This window comes from Cololabis saira, chromosome 6, assembly GCF_033807715.1.
Source record: "Cololabis saira isolate AMF1-May2022 chromosome 6, fColSai1.1, whole genome shotgun sequence".
Lineage (NCBI taxonomy): Eukaryota > Metazoa > Chordata > Actinopteri > Beloniformes > Belonidae > Cololabis > Cololabis saira.
The window spans coordinates 23,526,187-23,544,339 of NC_084592.1; the positions used below are offsets into that span (position 1 = coordinate 23,526,187).

The following is an 18,153-nucleotide window of genomic DNA, read 5'->3' on the forward strand; positions in this document are numbered from 1 at the left end:
GAATGTCTGTGGTCAATATGGTTCAAATCAAATGAGTTGTGGTCAAATGATTTAGAGACGCTATACTTCTCTGACAGCCATCCAAAGAGCATGCAAAACAGCGCTTTTGGCTGTTAATATCACATATTTCTACAGGTAATGGGTGTTTTTGTTTGAGTTTTACAGCATAACCTCTGTGAAACGAGCAGAGATTAACTTTTTATTGTTCACATCTGAACTCTCTCCGTTCCCAGGAGAAACACACGAGGAAGTGCTCTACAGCTCCATTCACTTAGAATTCTTAGTGATATACATATTAACAGATTTTGGGTGTTTTTATTTGTGCCTTAGACCATGACTGCTGTGAAACAATCAGAGATTAAACTTTTATTGCCTCGATTTCACTGCTTTTGTTTTTGCATTCAGACCTCACTCTCCTCATTAATTCTGACTCAACCGCCACAGCTCACAGTGCGCAGTGTCTTCTCAGCTGAGTGAATCTAGCGTGAATGTCTGAGTTTAAATGTTTTCACAGACGGTAACAGCTCTTCCTGTGGCATAACTTAAAGGTAACAGATTTTACAAGCCATTGCAGACATAAAGCTTAAAATGAGCGAGGCAGTGGGCAGAATTAAAATATTGGGAATATACAACCAATGACAAATGTTTACCCCTGCAAGCCAAGAAGGTTACGAATAATCACAAAAATGCTGCGTGTCTATGAGGGCTGCATTTGGTGATTAAGTTTTCTCCCCTGGAACTTTATGTGGCCCCTGGTGTTTGCGGTGGAAATGTGGTCACCCACCGACATGACCTCCTAAAAGACCCTAGTTCTTGAAAAAGTAGCCGAAGCAATTCAGCCTCATCAAAAGGGGCATTTTCTGGAAATGAAAATATGACAGTATGACAATGATACTGTATTTAAGTTGAAATGGTAAAATTATCATTTCTAATTTGGCAATTTAGTTTCCCATAATATTAATAAATATAAAATGAAGCACCTGTTCTTGTTGATTCTTCCCATGAATGGGAATGTTATACTTCCTGTTTCCTGTAATGGTTTATATCTGGTCAGTGGAAACTCTTATTATGATTGCTCCAAACATATTTAAATGGCATTTTTTTTAAATCCCATTTTGTATTCTTTTTATTTGGATATGAAGAACTGACTGAACTAACAACTTTGAAGGACAGAACATATCCAGAGGCTAACCGTGGTGTTAAATGGAATCCCTCTTTGCTTGTGCACTCTTGACAGTCAGACAGTTGTCAGATACGGGGGTCCAAACACTTATAAATCTGTCTCTCCAAAGAATGGTATTTTTTATCACCTTGTAAAGGAGGATGGAGAAAACCAAACAGTGGGCGACGTTTTCCTTCACCAATTATATTTAGAGTAGAAGTTTCAGCTCTAATTATCTGCACAATGACTTGATGACAATTTGGCTCCCCAACGAGTCTTACTCCAAGGAAAGAGGTCCAGTGTCTGCACCAAATTGGAGGCAGTCAAGGTCCTCCTGCATTGCCGTTCGAGATAACACAAAGACAAATATGATCAAGGCCACACAAGATGCTGGAGCCGCTAGCCTGCCAGGCATCACTCACACACTCCAGTTGGTTGTTAATGAGGACAGTTCAGCTCTGATAACTGTTGCTCATGTGGAGTAAGTCATACTTAAAAAAAATAAATAAAAAAAAGACAGCCCGGCCTGACTATATTTAAGGAGTTCGGCCAACAGGCAACTATTGATCCTTTGACTGAGATGTGATTTCAGGCTCCGTGCTGTTGGTCTGCTGCAGAGAGTGGCTGGATGACTTTCGTGTCCAGAGAAAATAACAATGGCACCAGACAACAAAGAGAACTTCGGCTGTAGCTGTTAAGTGCTGCTTTTCTTTCCCACTAAAAGAGGCCAAGAGTCTTGTAGCTTGTCTTCTGCTTGTAGTTATGTGTATATATTAACAAAATGTATGGTGAAACATGAATACATCTGGGTTTATACTTCCCCAGGAAGGAAAAAAAAAACTAGCAGTTCCTTTCTCCAGCCTGGAGGTCATGATGTCTCTCAGCACATGCAATTTCAGTGCTGGTATTAACTGTTGTTAAACTGCCAAAAGCACTGATGTGATTACTCATAACTATTATGTTATATTTTACATTTAATCTATCTCAACATAACCACACATTAGTTCTGTCGGTTGTTCTTTACCAGTCCAGTCAAGAATACACAACTTTTCACTATTTTCAATACATGCATCTGAAATTCAAAACTAGAACATGACAGGTTACTTTGTAAGTTGAGTAATGTGAAGCTCCATTGTGTGAGCTAAACTAAGCTATCTGACAAATGATCAGAGAGGAGGGAAGTGTAGTTGACTTGTTCCCCTACAAAAGCCATATACCTCAACCCATTAACCACAATATAGTCACATGACTAAATAGACTAACTGTGACGTCTGGCCACAATTTAACAATGAAATTTAATAAAATAAGAAACCATAGCTTACTTATCTCTACATCCAATGCCAGTGTTCAACGTCTCACTAGGACTAATAGCTAGTTGGAGTTGGAGGTGCGAGACGCAGCTGCTCATGCAGAAGAGCTAAGTTTAAGACATTTCCTGCTCGTTTTTCACCTTTTCTCAGTTTTTGGGAGAAAATACAACGATTCAAGTGTAATATACTAGGTATTATTTTTCTTCAGGTGTAATATACCTAATTTTAAGACCTGGTAAGCATGAGATGATATCAGGTCCTGATACATAACCCTTCAAATTGAAAGAGGCTCTACCTTTTGTTTCAATATTTAATGGGCAATAGTGGCCTGTATTTTAAGAGTGGAAAGAGAGAGGAAGGTTGGGGAGACATGCAGTAAAGAGCCACTGGCCAGGACTCAAGTGCAGCTAGGAAGACCTTCAGCCCTTATATATAGAATCCCTGCACAGCTAATTTAGGCATCCGGCATCCCACACCTTCCCTTTACAGATGTAATCATTTAAATTGTGTGGTAAGACCAGTTTGTGTGTCTCACACATAGCCGAAGTAACATTAACATTTCTAAACCAGAGAGAGAAACTGTCCTTGTATGTAAGAAATATTGTGTCTCTGCAGAGATCACTACTTATGTCCAATGATAACTCAACTGTTGCTGGACTTTGATAGTTTTTTAGAACAGCCGAACAATGATTTTTAACCATAATAAACAGCAAGGGCATGGCTTTGAACCTACACATCCACACAGACAGGTGCATCAGATAGCCTCTGGTAGGACTGCTTGCTTCTCTGTAACACATTTATTTGCAAGGAGACTCCCAAAGGGACTATCAAAGCTCTGCCAGACTCCGAGCCAAAATGGCCCCTGCAGGAAGCTACATTCTGTGTTTATTTTTGGTGGGATTTCAGCACAGTTTTTATATAGAAAGCTGTAGAAAGCTGAGGCTGTTTTCCTCCACATATGTTGATTTGCCTCCATTCCAAGACTCTCCACAATGAAGATGGGAAGTATAAAAGAAGCATAGTCCAACCACATTAACTTCACTTGGGAACATTCAGCTGTCTGACATATACACCCCTTTACATTTCTTTCTTAGAGCTGGGCTATGTATGTTGTAATGACCATGGTCATCAGATATTTTGTATGCATTCATCATCTGCCTTGGCTTTAGGCAAAATAAACTAATGTGAAAACATTCCAAGAGAAAATCTCTAAATTGAAAGCCATGTCCCTGTAGGTTGCGTTTGATTTTTTTTTTCCTTTATCCACATCCATCTGTTCATATGATTTTCCTCCTATTCAGACTACTTGTTCTGTATCTGACAATTGTGATGCATTCTGTCAATGATGCATGCACCTTGCAGGGCATTTTTGTCATCATGCTTGACAAGAAGACTGTCATCCTGTCGCAATCAATGATGCTCAAATATGAACTGAGCATGGTCCACATACCCTGAAGAGGGACTTCTCAAAGTCAACCATTCTTGCCAATCTCATTACCAAGCAACAGGCGCTAGAAAGTTTGGACAAATGCCCGGCATTTATCAAATATGTGAAGAAATGTTTTTTGAATTTCTTCTATGTTTAAACGTTAATTGTCAACAATCAAAAAAAAAGAATTTAAACATAATGTTTAAAGGGGACATATTATGAAAAACAAGTTTTTTCTTGTTTTAACATATATAAAGTGGTCTCCCCTCACCCTGCCAGCACAGGGGAGACAAAATCCCATGAATTTCTGCAAGGTCTGTGACCCCCGCCTTACAGAATCCCCCAGTGTCACGTGATTTTTTTTGAGCCGATGAGAATCTGCGCCTAGGGTGACGTCACCCGAGGCGCAGAGGTTTGGCCTCCGCTGCTGAACCACGCCCACAACCAGCTCTCTCCGCCGGCTGGAGCGGTCCTTCCTTGAGCCAGTCGGACGCGGCGCCGCGGCGGAGCGGATCCGGGTTAAATCATCCAGGTTCCCGGGTGGTTTGGGAGTTGGGTCCTCGGGGGTCCATCCCAGGTCGGATCAGCTTCACCCTCCGAGATTTTCAGCCAAATCTGTCGGTTTGATCCCCGGTAACCAACGATGCGCAGAGGATGCGCGCCGGAGCCGATCTGTGCGCCGCGCGCCCGCCGTGGGGTTGCGGGGCCAGCGCGCAGCATCCCCCGGGCAGATCCGGCTGAAATCCCGCTGGTCGGTCCCCGGGAGCCCCTGCTACCAGTCCAGGCGGGTTCCTCCAGTCCCGGCCGGTCGGAACCGGTCAGATTCCCCGGTTGAAGCCGCGGTGATGCGCGCTGCTCCAGCCTACTTCCTAATTCCCAAAGCGGGGTCCGTCCGACTAAATTCTCCAGGTTCCCGGCCACTTTGGGAGCAGGGATTTCTGGGGTACGTCCCAGGCTGGATCAGCTTCACCCTCCGAGATTTTCAGCGAAATCTGTCGGTTTGATCACCGGTAACGGGCGATGCGCCCCGGAGCCATGCGCCGGGCGCCTGCCGTGGGGTTGCGGGGCCAGCGCGCAGCATCCGCCGGGCAGATCCGGCTGAAATAGTGCATAAATGTTATTTATATACAACTCAAACAAAGTTGCCATTTGTGAAAATTCAGTGTTGTGATTTATTTACAGTTAACATGATTCATCTGTCTTGTAACATAAGAAATGATGAGAATTCTTCCTGTGTGAAGACGAGGTGACTAAAGGCTGATTTATGGTTTGATTTATGGATTTATGGTTACACCAACGCAGAGCCTACGGCGTAGGGTACGCGTCGATTTAACGCAGAACCGTGGACAAGCTTTGCTACGCAGCCGCTGCTCTTCTGCCCGGAGCGACGCTTTGTCTCCTCCCCTGCTACATGCCATTCAAGCAGCCAATCAGCGCAGAGCCTCATTATCATAGCCCCCCCCCCCCCCCCCCCCCCCCCCGCCCTGAAAATGAATCACAGAAAAAGGCTTTAGAAGCGGAAAAAATAAAAACAGAGACTGAATTTCTGATTTATGTAGAAAAAACAAGCTTTAGATTGTTTTTAAGACATTCAAGGCCTGTTTAAAATATACATTAAATGCCATAATATGTCCCCTTTAAGGGAATTCTTTCACACAGCCAGAACATGAAAAATTTTGTGTCACAAACAGAGGAGCCAGTTTCTCTTCATCTTCAAAGTTTGGTCACTACAGTCATCTTGTCATAACAAACAATGCTATTTCACACACACACGTGTTGTGCTTATACAATCTCACCTACACACACAGAGATCAAAGGTAGCATCACCTGCAGCTGAGTGAGGTGGAGCACATCAGGGTTGAGCCTCTTCAGAGGAAGTGAGGTGTTACGTAGAAGCTGCTGAGTTAGACTTAGGCACTTTGGCAGCTTAACATAAAACTGCTGAGTTTGAGTACAAGTATAAAGATTTGTAAATTCCTTCAGAGATAATATTCCCACTGGCCAGTATTACGCCCATGCTACCTTTAAAAAAAAAAAAAAAAAACTTGATGTTTCCAAAGTAGATGGTTAACTCACATTTCTGAAGATTTCAAACAAAACTTCTACTAAAAACGTACACATTTTAGCAATATTTCCATTAGGATGTCAGTTATATTGGGAGTGATCTTTCAAAAAAACCCAGGAGGATTTTCTTAGTTACACTTGTAGACACTCCATCCGGATTCTGTCTCTGCTTACAGATACAGATGCGAGCTCAGGCAGAGGATTTGTTGAAGCAACACGGAAATAGAGGATGAGGGCTTAGTGAAGCAAACCGTAAGCCCTCCCAGTGCACTCCTGTGTATCCGACTTCAATGACCGCAACTCTGCTTAGAAAATTTCTGGGCCTCAATATGTATGGAAATGAGAGGCAATCATGCTAACGCATTTTCTGTCTCTCCAAACATGCTAATGGGGTCCATTTCCCCACCTTCTCACCTAAATATTTCACCTGCACTCTTCTTTTCCCTGTCTTTACGTCTCTTCCATCGTAAAACAATTCTGCTTTCAATTATATATTAAAATTTACGTAAAGCCGTTCCAGGCACTTGTCTGAGCTTCTTTGCTGTGCGCATCCCTCGTTCTTCAAGCTCCTTTTCTTCCCATACTCTTTAGCCCTCCTTCCTCTCACTGATTCTACCCCAAAACCTCTCCCTCTCTCCTGCCTTTTTAGGAGTCAGGGACTGAAGGACTCAATTTCAAAACAGCGCACGTCTCAGTGACTCAAGTGAGGGGTTTGTTCCGCTGCCACACTTCCGTTCACAAATGCTCCGGCTTGGGGAAGAGGGAGAAATCCCTGTTAATCTACTGAATCTGGCTCTCTCAGTCTCTTTTGTTCGCTGTTGCTGAGATCCTCATGCGCTGATCTTTAGGGAGGCATGCGAGGATGATTGTGTCCATGTGCGTGTTTTTGTGTGAGGTGTTTGTATCCAGTTCAGTTGGCAAATACAGTTGGACAAATGCTCATAAAGATGTTACAGTCTTTCACACACCTGTATCAAGGTTGTTCAAAGCTATTTTTATTTGGAGATATCCAGGACGGCATTGGGTCGAGCTGTTATATTTAGCAGGTAATTTCTGAATCTAATTACAGTGTCACAGGTTATGCAGGATAATGCAAATAACCAAATTTAGCATCAACACAAATTTAAAAAGGATATTACATTGACACCAGAGTTAAAACATGGGAACATGTTTGTTGTCACCTATTCAAAAGTTACATTTCAATTGTATCAGTGTTTTGACCTTGTATGTTAAAGTTTCCTGTTATCCAGATTTGAGTTTCTTTGAGGAGAACCTGCTTCAAATGTTGCCTGGCGTTTGTGTGCACCGTGCTTTTAATGTTGATCTGTGTTCAACGAAAGTGGCCGTGCATGGAGCAGCTTTGGCCATTAGCTCTGGAAGAGCCTGTAATCACTACATGTTGTTTTCCTTTTTTCATGCAGTTCATTATTGAACAAATAATCTTTGGGGAGAAAAGCGTTTGTATCTGCCATCCTATTTCCTTCTCGTTTTATTTCCCTCTGCGAGACTGCACTTGGGAAAGTATTGATTTGGTTGCCTGAAAATAAACCAACAACTGCGTGAGTGGGGTAATAAACAGTCAGAGAAAAAAAAATATGTGTATGAAGCTCCCAAGAAGTGTGGCCTCTCCAGTAATTATTAGTTTCTGTATATGCTCAGATGCAGTTGGTTGCCGTTACTGATGTATGCTACCCTCAGCCTTTTGGCAGGAATAAAGAGTGTCTGGATTGTAAATGGTGGGGGATGTAGAGCACACTGCCATGTCACTGCGCTACACAGTCTTGGGTGTAGTTGGCTGAGTAGCAGGGTTGAGGAGACCTTCAATCCCTCTACATGGTGCATGTGAGTCATCCAAAAAGACCGCTTCCAACTCCACTGCAAGTTCACTCTGACAACCCAGAGTACATGTTCATACTTCACAAAAGCTCAACTCGTTGTACTTAAAATGTATTGCTCTACAACTGGTGATTTACACCTGGGAAAGTGTGAAATGACTTTGGTGAACCTTTAATCTATTGGTGTTCAAACTTTGGAACCCAATGTCCTTATTGGTGGAAATCATTAAAATATTATCGTCCCTTGATTATCTTTTCCAAATACTCTCAAAAACTGATGAAGATGTACACAGGCAGGAAAAAAAAAGAATGCATTGTCACCAGTCACTCATATAAACAGTGTTGTGCAAGTTCATACTTCTCATGAACTAGTTCAAAGTTCAGCATAGTTTAAAAATGAATAGTTGATGTTCATAGTTTACCATGTTCACTTTGAACTACAGTAATCCCTGGTTTTTTGCGAGGGTTACGTTCCACAAAAGAACCCGTGATAGGTGAAATCCGCGAAGTAGCAACCTTTTTTTTTTCTTTTTTTACAATTATTATACAAGGCTTCAAATTGCGAAGATCAGCAACGCCCCACCGCGACCCAATTAATTGGATTTGAATGGGAGAAAATGAAAAATGATTATGAAAAGAAAATACAAAAAGTACAGTAGGACAAATTGTGACTTTGCGCGTATTCCCCTGCTCTTCTGACTGCGCCGCTGCATCCTGACTCCGCTCTTTAGCATCTTTTTCTTCTAGAGCTTGTGGTACAGGTGTGTTTTTTCGAGAGAATTAGATTATTGTAAACCGACATGCCACCATCGATTATATTTGAGAACTGTAATGAACGATTCAACAAAGGGTCCCGTTCTTGAGCTGATCGCTGAAACTCATTGGCCGTTCTCAGCATTGTTGCTAAGCGACCAACATTATTGACACAGGAAGTGAAGAAGCGGGGAGACTATTTAGCCAATCAGAATGCAGAACATGATGCACAATGCAAATCCGTGAAGCAGCGAGACCGTGGAAAGTGAACCGCGTTATAGCGAGGGATTACTGTAGTTCAAACTCAGTTTATTTCAATATTTTTAGGTGAGAAGTACGAATGAAACGCCACCCTGTCCTAAAATGGTTCACTGTATACAATCATGTATTGTCCTAGTGGCTTTTCAACTTTACTCAGAGGCTGTAATTCTCCAACAATGTAGTCCATTATCAATGTGTCTACCTGTTTTTTTTTTTTTATATTTTTATCCCGGTTTTTTAACCCATTTTATCACCCAGTGCTCCTACCTAGACTCAGGTCTCCTCCTTAACCTGAGGAGTGAGCAGGCCGCATCTTTTCACCAGAGAGGGTGGGGCTTCTCTAGCCGGACGTAGCGCGTGGAAGGATCACGTTATTCCGGCCGGATCCTCCCCACCCCATCTGGTGCCCCGGTTGGCCAGAGGGGGCATGTATAGCCCAGGACTGTGTGCATGTTTTTGTGAGGGTAGCTCACCTTGCTACCCCAGGGAACACGGGGAGAACATGCAAACTCCACATAGAAAGGCCCTTTCGCCAACCCCACCCAGGTTGTGGGCGCTGAAGTCATGAGGGAACTAACACGCACTTCAGCGCCCACAGCGTCCCCGGCGGGAATCGAACCCAGGACCTTCTTGCTGTGAGACGGCTGCACTACCAGCTGCGCCACCGTGCCCAAAATGTGTCTACCTGTTGCTGGGAAATCAAACCCCTGAAGGCTGCAGGTGTAACTGGGGTCGTTTAGGGCTTCTTGGCCTTTCCTGAAGACTTTTTGGGATTGTCAAGGACTTGCAGTTATTTTCTCTAACTGGACGGATGCTTTAAGACGTCCGGACTTGTTTTCAGCGCAGGTGGAAATAATTTGCACAGAAAGGTTAGATTTTTACCGTTGGACTCTTTGGGAAACTGTGTAAAATTCCCGCAGATAATGATAAGCGGAGGCATCATCTGACGGCTCGCTGACGCTGCGTCCGCAACATTTCTCTTCACCTGTCATGTAAAGACTGCACCGGGCTCGGGCCAACGTTGCCATGGAGCTGGTGCCTGTTGTTATGCTAGTGTGTGCACTGCATTATGGGTAATGTAGTGTGAAGTCGTCGTCTCGTCGAGTATTTTAAATGTGGAGAATGTGGAGGCTTGCTGGTGAAGTGAGGAGGATTATTCCGTAATAATTGGACATAAACAGTGAAGCTGAAACTCACATAATCTGAACAGTTCAAATTCCAGTACGTTATCTGCAGATCTGAACAAGTTCACGTTCAAGTTCTTTATTTGCTTATATGTTGCGTTCAGTTCAACGTTCTCACAGAAATGAACGTGTTCAATGAACGCGTTCATTTGAACGCGTTCATTTGAACTCGTTCATGCATAACGCTGCATATAAACACACAGACTCAGGAGACTTCACCCTGTCTGGTTTTATAAATGGTAATCAGCAGGCTAATGGTCACAGAGCTGTGACTGCGGTTTACTTACTGGTGGCTGATGGCCATGCTCTCTGACAGCTGTCAGCCGCCATGACTGTGCCGCTCAGGCCCTCCTTAGGACTTATTTGAGCTCAGTACATCAAATGCAACAGCGCTTCGCGCACATACTTGTTGATTATCAGCATCAGGGTAGTTGGCATGGAAAGACTTCTCTGACCGCCTGTCTGCTAATGACAGCCACCATGATGGCGGATGGGAGAAAGAGGACACAGCCTGTCACTTTGATTCATGCACCAGCAGCTCCGAACGGGTGGCTTCTTGCCAATGTCTCACCAGTCGTTATATCCCCCCTAAATGACATTTAAAGTGTGAAGCAATGGCTGTCCTTGTGGCTCAGTCACCCCAGGCCGAGCCCCAGCTATGAGCGTTGAACTCTGAGCCAAGTTTTGTAACGAGGTCACAAACCCCGAAGCAAAATGTCCTGCCTCGGATGCTGTAACTCAACTGGCATGATTGAATATGTGCAAAGTGACCTTGAAGACAGATGCTGTCAATGATCTGATGTTGGCATGTAACTTTCTTTTAAATAAACCTTTCATGTTTGGCTTGTTTTCATTTTCGTGAAAAATTGTATTTTCTATCCATAATTTTACACATTCATTTTATTTAAAGGAAACAAATATTTTTAAAGCATGAACAACAGTTATATTTCGATATGGTGTGATTCTCATAATTAAAAGCTCGCACACAAAACAAGATTCAGGAAAATGACTATCAAAGCTTCCTAAATAAATTTACGTTCATGCAACAATCGGATACTTAAAAAAGGCGCATCTATCAAATAACGGGACAATAAAAGAAGAAAAGTAAAAACTGGAAATTGCTTTTGGTCATAATTTCATTGAAATCATTGTTGTTCGGAATAGCAGGCTTCCTAGAACATTCACCTCACCTCAGACCTAGAAGCGATACTCTTTACAATTCTTCATGTAATGCAAGCGATACCACATTTGAAAAAAGGTTGCGGAAATAATTAATATTTTTTATAATATAAAAGACTTTTAGTGATTTTATTCAATGACTGCTATAATACAGAACGAAAATGCATTAACCATGTCCCCATATCTCTGTCCACAGTCTATCCGGGAAGTGACAGGCTATGTTTTGGTGGCTCTGAACCAGTTTGACTACCTGCCTTTGGAGAACTTGAGGATCATTCGAGGAACGAAGCTGTACGAAGACCAATACTCTCTTGCAATCTTCCTCAATTACAGACGAGATGGAAACTTTGGCCTGCGGCAGTTGGGTCTTAAAAACCTCACAGGCAAGTGGCTGAATTGTTTCTCCATTTACTCACATTTCCCAGTGGTGTGACTTGTTGTGGATATTGTTTCATGTAGTTTTTGATCCTATTTTGAAGCACATTGCCCTGAGTGAACCAGCCAGGTGACTTGGGGCTTATTTGTGATGTTACTTTTTCTTTTTTTTTTAAATTTAGACTTCAGAGGAAAGCAGTTCATGACTTGATTAAACAGACTGTTTACTCTTTGTTCTTTTACTAGTTTGAAAGGTAGCGGTGAAGAGGTGGATTTAAAAAGATGCTTAGTGGTTTAACCATTTTAATTAATGCTTACTTTTTCGAAACACAGCGTAACCTGCTGTAACCGCTTGACTTTTGAACGATGTTAATTGGCAACAGAAATTAGCAGTAAAACCCATTTAACCATCAATATTCTGGTAAAATTTCCCTGATCTCATTATGAAAAAAATCCCATAAGAAGGCATATCAGCTGCTCCCAAAAGCACACACACACATGCACACACGTAAATAAAATAAAAGAATTCTGGCACTTGCAATAAAATTGCAGTCATGGCTCAGAGGATTTCAATAAAGGTGTTTGTTGTTTAGCTGCATACAAGAAGGGAATGTGTTTGCTGTTTTTTTCCTCCCCTCTCATGAATCCAACAGGTGCTGGTCTTCCAATTAACCCCTTCAGGCAGAGAGGTACAACAGTGAATCACGTTGTTGTTAAAAAGCTTTATCTCTCCTGTCATTTCCATCCATTCTCCACACAAGAATCATTTTCCTTGATTTAGAACCCACTCAGCAATAGATCCGAGCCCCGTTCCGCCACGGGTTGGAGGAGTCGGTGAATTTGATTTCTGATAAAAGATTTTCTTCGTAGGAAAACATGGCGTAGGCGGCTCTGCCACTTGCTGAACAATGGAGCCCTGCGCTGCTTGGTTTTCTTTAGGAGTCCTGACCCGAGGGTCAGCATGAAGCACGGTCTCTGACCTGCAAACAAGATGTAGAACCGTTCTACTGCAGGCCTGAGTGCGGCGAGAAAGTGCATGATGTGTGCAGCTCAAGATAAGAGGTGTAATTCTTTTATTCATTTCACTTATTCTCTGCGAATGTAAAGTAGATGGACGGAGAAAGAGAGGGTGTCTCCCTTGAATGATAACAAGAAAGGTTATGACTCCTGGCAAGTGTATTACATCTGAAGGAGAAAATGACTCACATTTTTGATCATGTTCAAGATGGACAGATGGACAAATGACCTCATAAGTGCAGTCTTATTCAATAACCTCTACATGTTTGGATCTGCACAATCTACCTCCAGCACCCAAAAGGATCATATGGAGCTCATCACTTAACTTTGGTAGAAATTGAGAAGTAATTAAGAAGGCAGGATTAAAATGAAATATGCAGGCAGCAACCCAACATTTAAAAATGATCCAACATGGGAAAAATGTAGCACAGCTACAGCCGTGCAAACAAATGTGTCTGTAAGTAAACCTTGCTTCCCGTTTGATTGTTTTCTAAGATTGTTGTCAGAGGTAAAGGTAAAGTTCAAAGATTAAGGACATCACTCCATTATTATTATTCCTATTGTATGACCTTAAAAAGTATCGCTGCATTAATGTTAGGTGCTGGTTTAATATGAAGCCAGACAATAAATATTATTTTCATACACAAAAAAAAAGAAGCAAAAGTGCCAAAGTAGTTCAAGATCACCTCATTCTAAGGAAAAACACAGTTGTTTTGGATCAAGTGCAGTTATTGTGTGAGACCAGCTCCACCAGGAAGGAAAACAAACTCAAGTTTCCTTTAAATGGACTGTAGGTGTGAAAGCACCTTTAAACATCAGACAGACTGCCAGCTTCTCTTACTGGATGTGTTAACCATCTGTTGTAGCACTGCGGCGTGTAGGGCCACGACTAAAATTAAGACATTTTAATTGACAAAGCAATTGATCCGAGGTAAGAGATGTTTCTGGTGAAAAAGTTAGTGGTGATCTAGCATCAAAATCTCTTTCCTGTTGTTTATTTTGTATGTTTGCTTTCTCATCCTTGTCCTCTGGGCAAAACTCTGGTAGAAAATATCCCTATATACACCTCTGATCTACAGGAAAACAAGCAAAATTATGCATAAATTATTTAGTATTTGGCACAACAAATGCAATTTATGTACAATTTATGTGCATTTTCAGAGGGAAAGAGTGGAAACGTTCTTTGAAAACAGCATTTACTGCTTATTTCTTCTTGTTTATTAACTTAAAATCAGTCTAGGGAATGTGAACGTGGCAATGTCATTGCTTCACAGTGGGTGATTGGAAAATTAATCTTGTATTGTAAGATTACAATTCACTTTGTGTTAAGATTTAGATTTCATAGCTAGAGGTATGGCAGTGAGGCTCCGTCTCAACCTTTTTCAAACCCTCTTTCTAAACAATTCAGTTGTCTCATTGCTGTCTTCAACTGTTCCTCCCCGGTGATTCCCCAGAGCTAAGAGGGAAGCCATCAGTCTGCAAGTGCAGCTATAGTACGTGCCTCTGTGTTTCACCCCATCTTATATTCTTTCTGGTCTTTTTACGCCATACTCAGGGAATTGCATTTATCTGGCACCAACAGCAGCTTTTTGCCAAGACAATCCCTTTCAGCCTGGTGCCAAGTTGAAGCCAGTGCTGAGGGAGCTGGGGCTGGACTCATTGAGAGGCTGCTGTTTGATGTGCCATCCGTGGCCTTAAGCCATGAAATGGGGGGAAGTTGTGCACAAAAACTGTGGTCTGAATGTGCTCGACTTCATAACTCTGTGTTATACCCAGTATATTTTGTTCAGTGGATTACAGAAGAATATTCTCACTTTGCAAGTGACTGGAAAATTGTTTCCCTCCATTCTGTAATGTTTTTGAAAGACACAGTGTGAAAGCCTCACGGATATCTTCAGTGAGTGCTTCACACCTTTTGGACGTATTGTGTGGGCAATCGTAAGTTGCAGCGTCAAGTTTGAGGGGGTTTGGATGAGACAAGGACTCATCGTTCGGTTGGGATTGAGCACGTGATTGAGCATACGTTGATCCTGATGATCTTGTGAGGTTCATGCTTGATTTGTCATCTCTGATGACGTCAGATTGTGATTTCCTAATGGCATTACCAGCTCAGATACGACACTTGTTACGGCAGGCACAAGCACGAGAAGTCAGAAGCAACTACCATCAGGGACAATATGTGCAGCGACTTGCAAAGAGCCCACGTCACGTTTGAAGTCTTCTTTTAATGCAGCAGTGAGAGAAGACAATAAGGAAGTTTAAATTCATAAAACACATCCCAAACGGTTCTACAAATACTTGGAACGACCATCCTTCCAGACACCTTTCAACACAAGGATAAATTCATGCATTGTCATTACTTTATTTATTTCCCTTTATAAGGCAATGCCGTTATGAGTTACTTTGAACTTTTTTGCAGAGTTTAGGGTTGTGCACAAACTTTCTCTTTTACAAAATTCACATATATTTGTGACTGTGCAGGGAGAGCTCATGTTTCTCTGTAGCTGATAACTATTGATCATTACTATGTTAATACTAAAAAACAAACCCTTATGAGCAAAAAGCCAATCAGTTTGTTTTTTTATATCACATATTGTTGAATAAGTTACAATTAATATAAAATAAAAATTGTAAGGTTAAAAAAAAGCTGTGAGGAGCATTGAAAGCTGGATGAGGAAGTAAAATTGTTTAAAGCACTTAATCAACAAATTGGATTCTGTATAGGAACCTTGTAAACTACTTTATATTACACATGTGAGAAGGGAGAGGGCTATTTAGGATCAGGTCTAAAACTTTACACTCTTTAAAAACCTTTACATCAACTGAGCTCTTTAAAAATGATAATATACTTGACTCAGAGGTTGAGTATCACTGGTTTTTGTGTAGTTAGACCTGACAGGTAAACCCAGCTTTTGCTGCAGTTCCATTACTCCCAAATGTGCCTCTGGAGAGAAGTCAACTTGAATCTTCAGGATAAATTTGCAGCTCTACATCAAGCAGCAGAGATCAAACTAGTTCTTTCCTCCAAGTGCTCGAGTGAGTCTAACGCTAGGCGCCTCATTCATTACAAGGCCTTTGATGTTGCTGTCACATTAGTCCATCGTTCCCCCGCCAGGAGCTCCCAGGAGAGGTGTAAAATGATCAATATAATCCATAAGCGACATATAGATGAGGATAAAACTTATTAAGTACATAAGGGGGCTAATCGAGAGAGGGCACAGTAAAGGCCCCCCTCAGCGCAAAAATCCACACGCATTTCTATTTGGGTTGAAATTACCTTGGGATGAAATCAATTTGTCGCTAGTATATTGTGGCTTTGCACTTATTGATTTTTTTTTTCTGGTGCACTCTCTGCGAGCTGTGAATGGACTCTCTGGATTCAAGGGGGGACTGGAGGATGGAATGGTGTGGGGGGGGCATTGGCTGAGCAGGGATAGGACTCCCTCTGATGCACCTTTCAATCAAGCTTAGCTAAGTTATCCTCATGAATATGAAATATAAGGCACAGTCAAGCCGGGAGAAGTTTAGGGAGGGTGCTTGTGCATGCAGGAGCGTACAGAGTGGGAAATATAAGTGGCACACAGGCTGTACAGGGGGGAAGTTTGGTGGTTGGTTTGAGATAACTTTTTTTTTGTCCAAAAAATGTTTTAAAGTGATGGAGAGGACTCAATTATCATTTAAAGACCAACAGCTGACCCTGAAGAGGCAATCCTTTTTGCATGCAAGTGCACCTTTTGATTACTTGAAGATGCTTCAGGTGTGCATCCTTTGTCCTGTTTGTCTAATGGAAGAAAAAGCTGAGACAGAGCTCCCACCTAACATCTTCAAACTTTCTAATCTGTATTTTGACACATGCTGACCCGCAGCGCTGTCCTCCGTACTTAAGCGAAAATCGCCGGCCGTTCTGTGTGAATTTGCATGAGCTCTGGGCAGCCTCTTTGCTTTCGCAGGGTAATTACAGCCTGCTTCCCAGGCGAAATAATAACAGCCTCAATAAGGAGCAAAACACAAATGAGCTTTCTGATTTAACACATTTTAGTGCCACTACCCCCTCCATTTCCTCATTTCATCCAGTGTCTTTTTTTTCACACATTTGTTTAGTGTTGTTGATTTTCTTTTTTTTTTTTCTAACTACCCCACGCTTGCACCAAGTCTGTCTAAAATGAAGCATCCAATCTGAGGCCCCATCTGCTGAATGATCCTCTCTCATCGTATGCATGTACACAAGCCCGTGTTTTACGCCAAGGCGTTATCCACTCCTTCATGGCCCATCTGCTCTCTATTTATTCCCTGTCCGTCTTCCATCTCTTTATCCCCCCTTTCTTTTTCTGTCATATATCAGTTGGCTGTCTTGATTTGTCTCATTAATGCCTTTTACATAAACACATACAATCTTGTGCTGGCACCACTCTTCAGCGGATACAAGACTGTTTTGGGCACTTGAGTCTTTCCGGGCTCTCCAAAGGGCCTGTGCAGTGTGGGTATCATCTGCTGAACATGTCCTGCTCAGTGTCGTGTGACAGCAATGCATGGGGGAGACACAGAAATGATGGAATGGGGCAAGGTGAAAAGGACGGTTTGAGTCGGTGCGCTTCCCCTAGACAAGGGACTCCCGAACAAAGGGGCATAAAGTTAGTGCCGTCTTCTGATCCCCAAGACTTTCATTCATCTTCTCAGCAGCAAAAGAGCAATTCTGACACAGGAGGCAAGTCAGATTGGTTCAGTGCACGTCCCCAGAATTCAGCTGAGCCTCATCCCTGGCAGCCCACAGACCTCAGGTCTCCTTCAATTGTGTGTCTAATTGATTACTTCCCATGCAATTACTCCTGTGTCACACTCAATATTTCACCGCTCCAGGAAGGGGGCAAGAGGGACTTCTTTTTGAAGGACGACATTCATATTGTCACATTTGTGAGCCGCTAATGTGGATCGTGAGGAGGCACATGTTAAATTGAAGTCCGGAACAGGCTATCAGTGGTAGTTGGTGGTAATTGATTGCAGTGTAATACAACTGTGTGACAGACAGTGAAACCACCGGAGTCCATCTCTCTCTCTCTCTTGCTCTCCGTCTGTTTTTCCTCGAAATTGGGGATCTGAATTTTGCAATTCAAAATACTATCATTTTGTTTTGCTGTTGACTTATAAACAGAGGGCAGCAAGCATGATGACATCTATATACATTTTTTTTTTTTTAAAGGCATCCTCAATGATTAAATGTTCAATCTCCCTAAATATGTTTTATTAACCATCAAACATAATCTGGACATCTGCTGCCATCTGCTTCTCTTTAATATTGCAATGCCTGCAGATGTAATTTAAGGGTACTGCATTCTTAAAGGTCCTCCAATTGTCAAAATGACTGCAAGCACTGAACAAGCGTCTTGATGTTTTTTTTTTTTTATTATTATTTTTTAATGGTTTATTACGTGTTTCTGTTCTGCAAAGTCAACCCCCTTGTGGTGGTTTTACAGTTCTGTTGTAAGTGCAGGGTGTACAAACTTGGTGGTTGACCCTGAACAGGAAGAAACCGGTGCAAGTAATGGACTGTTGTAAATTTGTAGCTCTGCAGGAATTTTACTGTTTG

At 42.2% G+C, this 18,153-nt stretch overlaps 1 protein-coding gene across 1 annotated transcript in view; it reads left to right on the top strand.

Annotated features, from left to right (window-relative positions):
- LOC133446041 (receptor tyrosine-protein kinase erbB-4-like) overlaps window positions 1–18,153 on the top strand; it is a 377,138-nt gene that overhangs the window by 197,582 nt on the left and 161,403 nt on the right. The window contains exon 3 of the mRNA XM_061723735.1: window positions 11,374–11,560. Within this exon, the coding sequence (XP_061579719.1) occupies window positions 11,374–11,560 (187 nt within the window). The remainder of the gene's footprint in view (window positions 1–11,373; window positions 11,561–18,153) is intronic.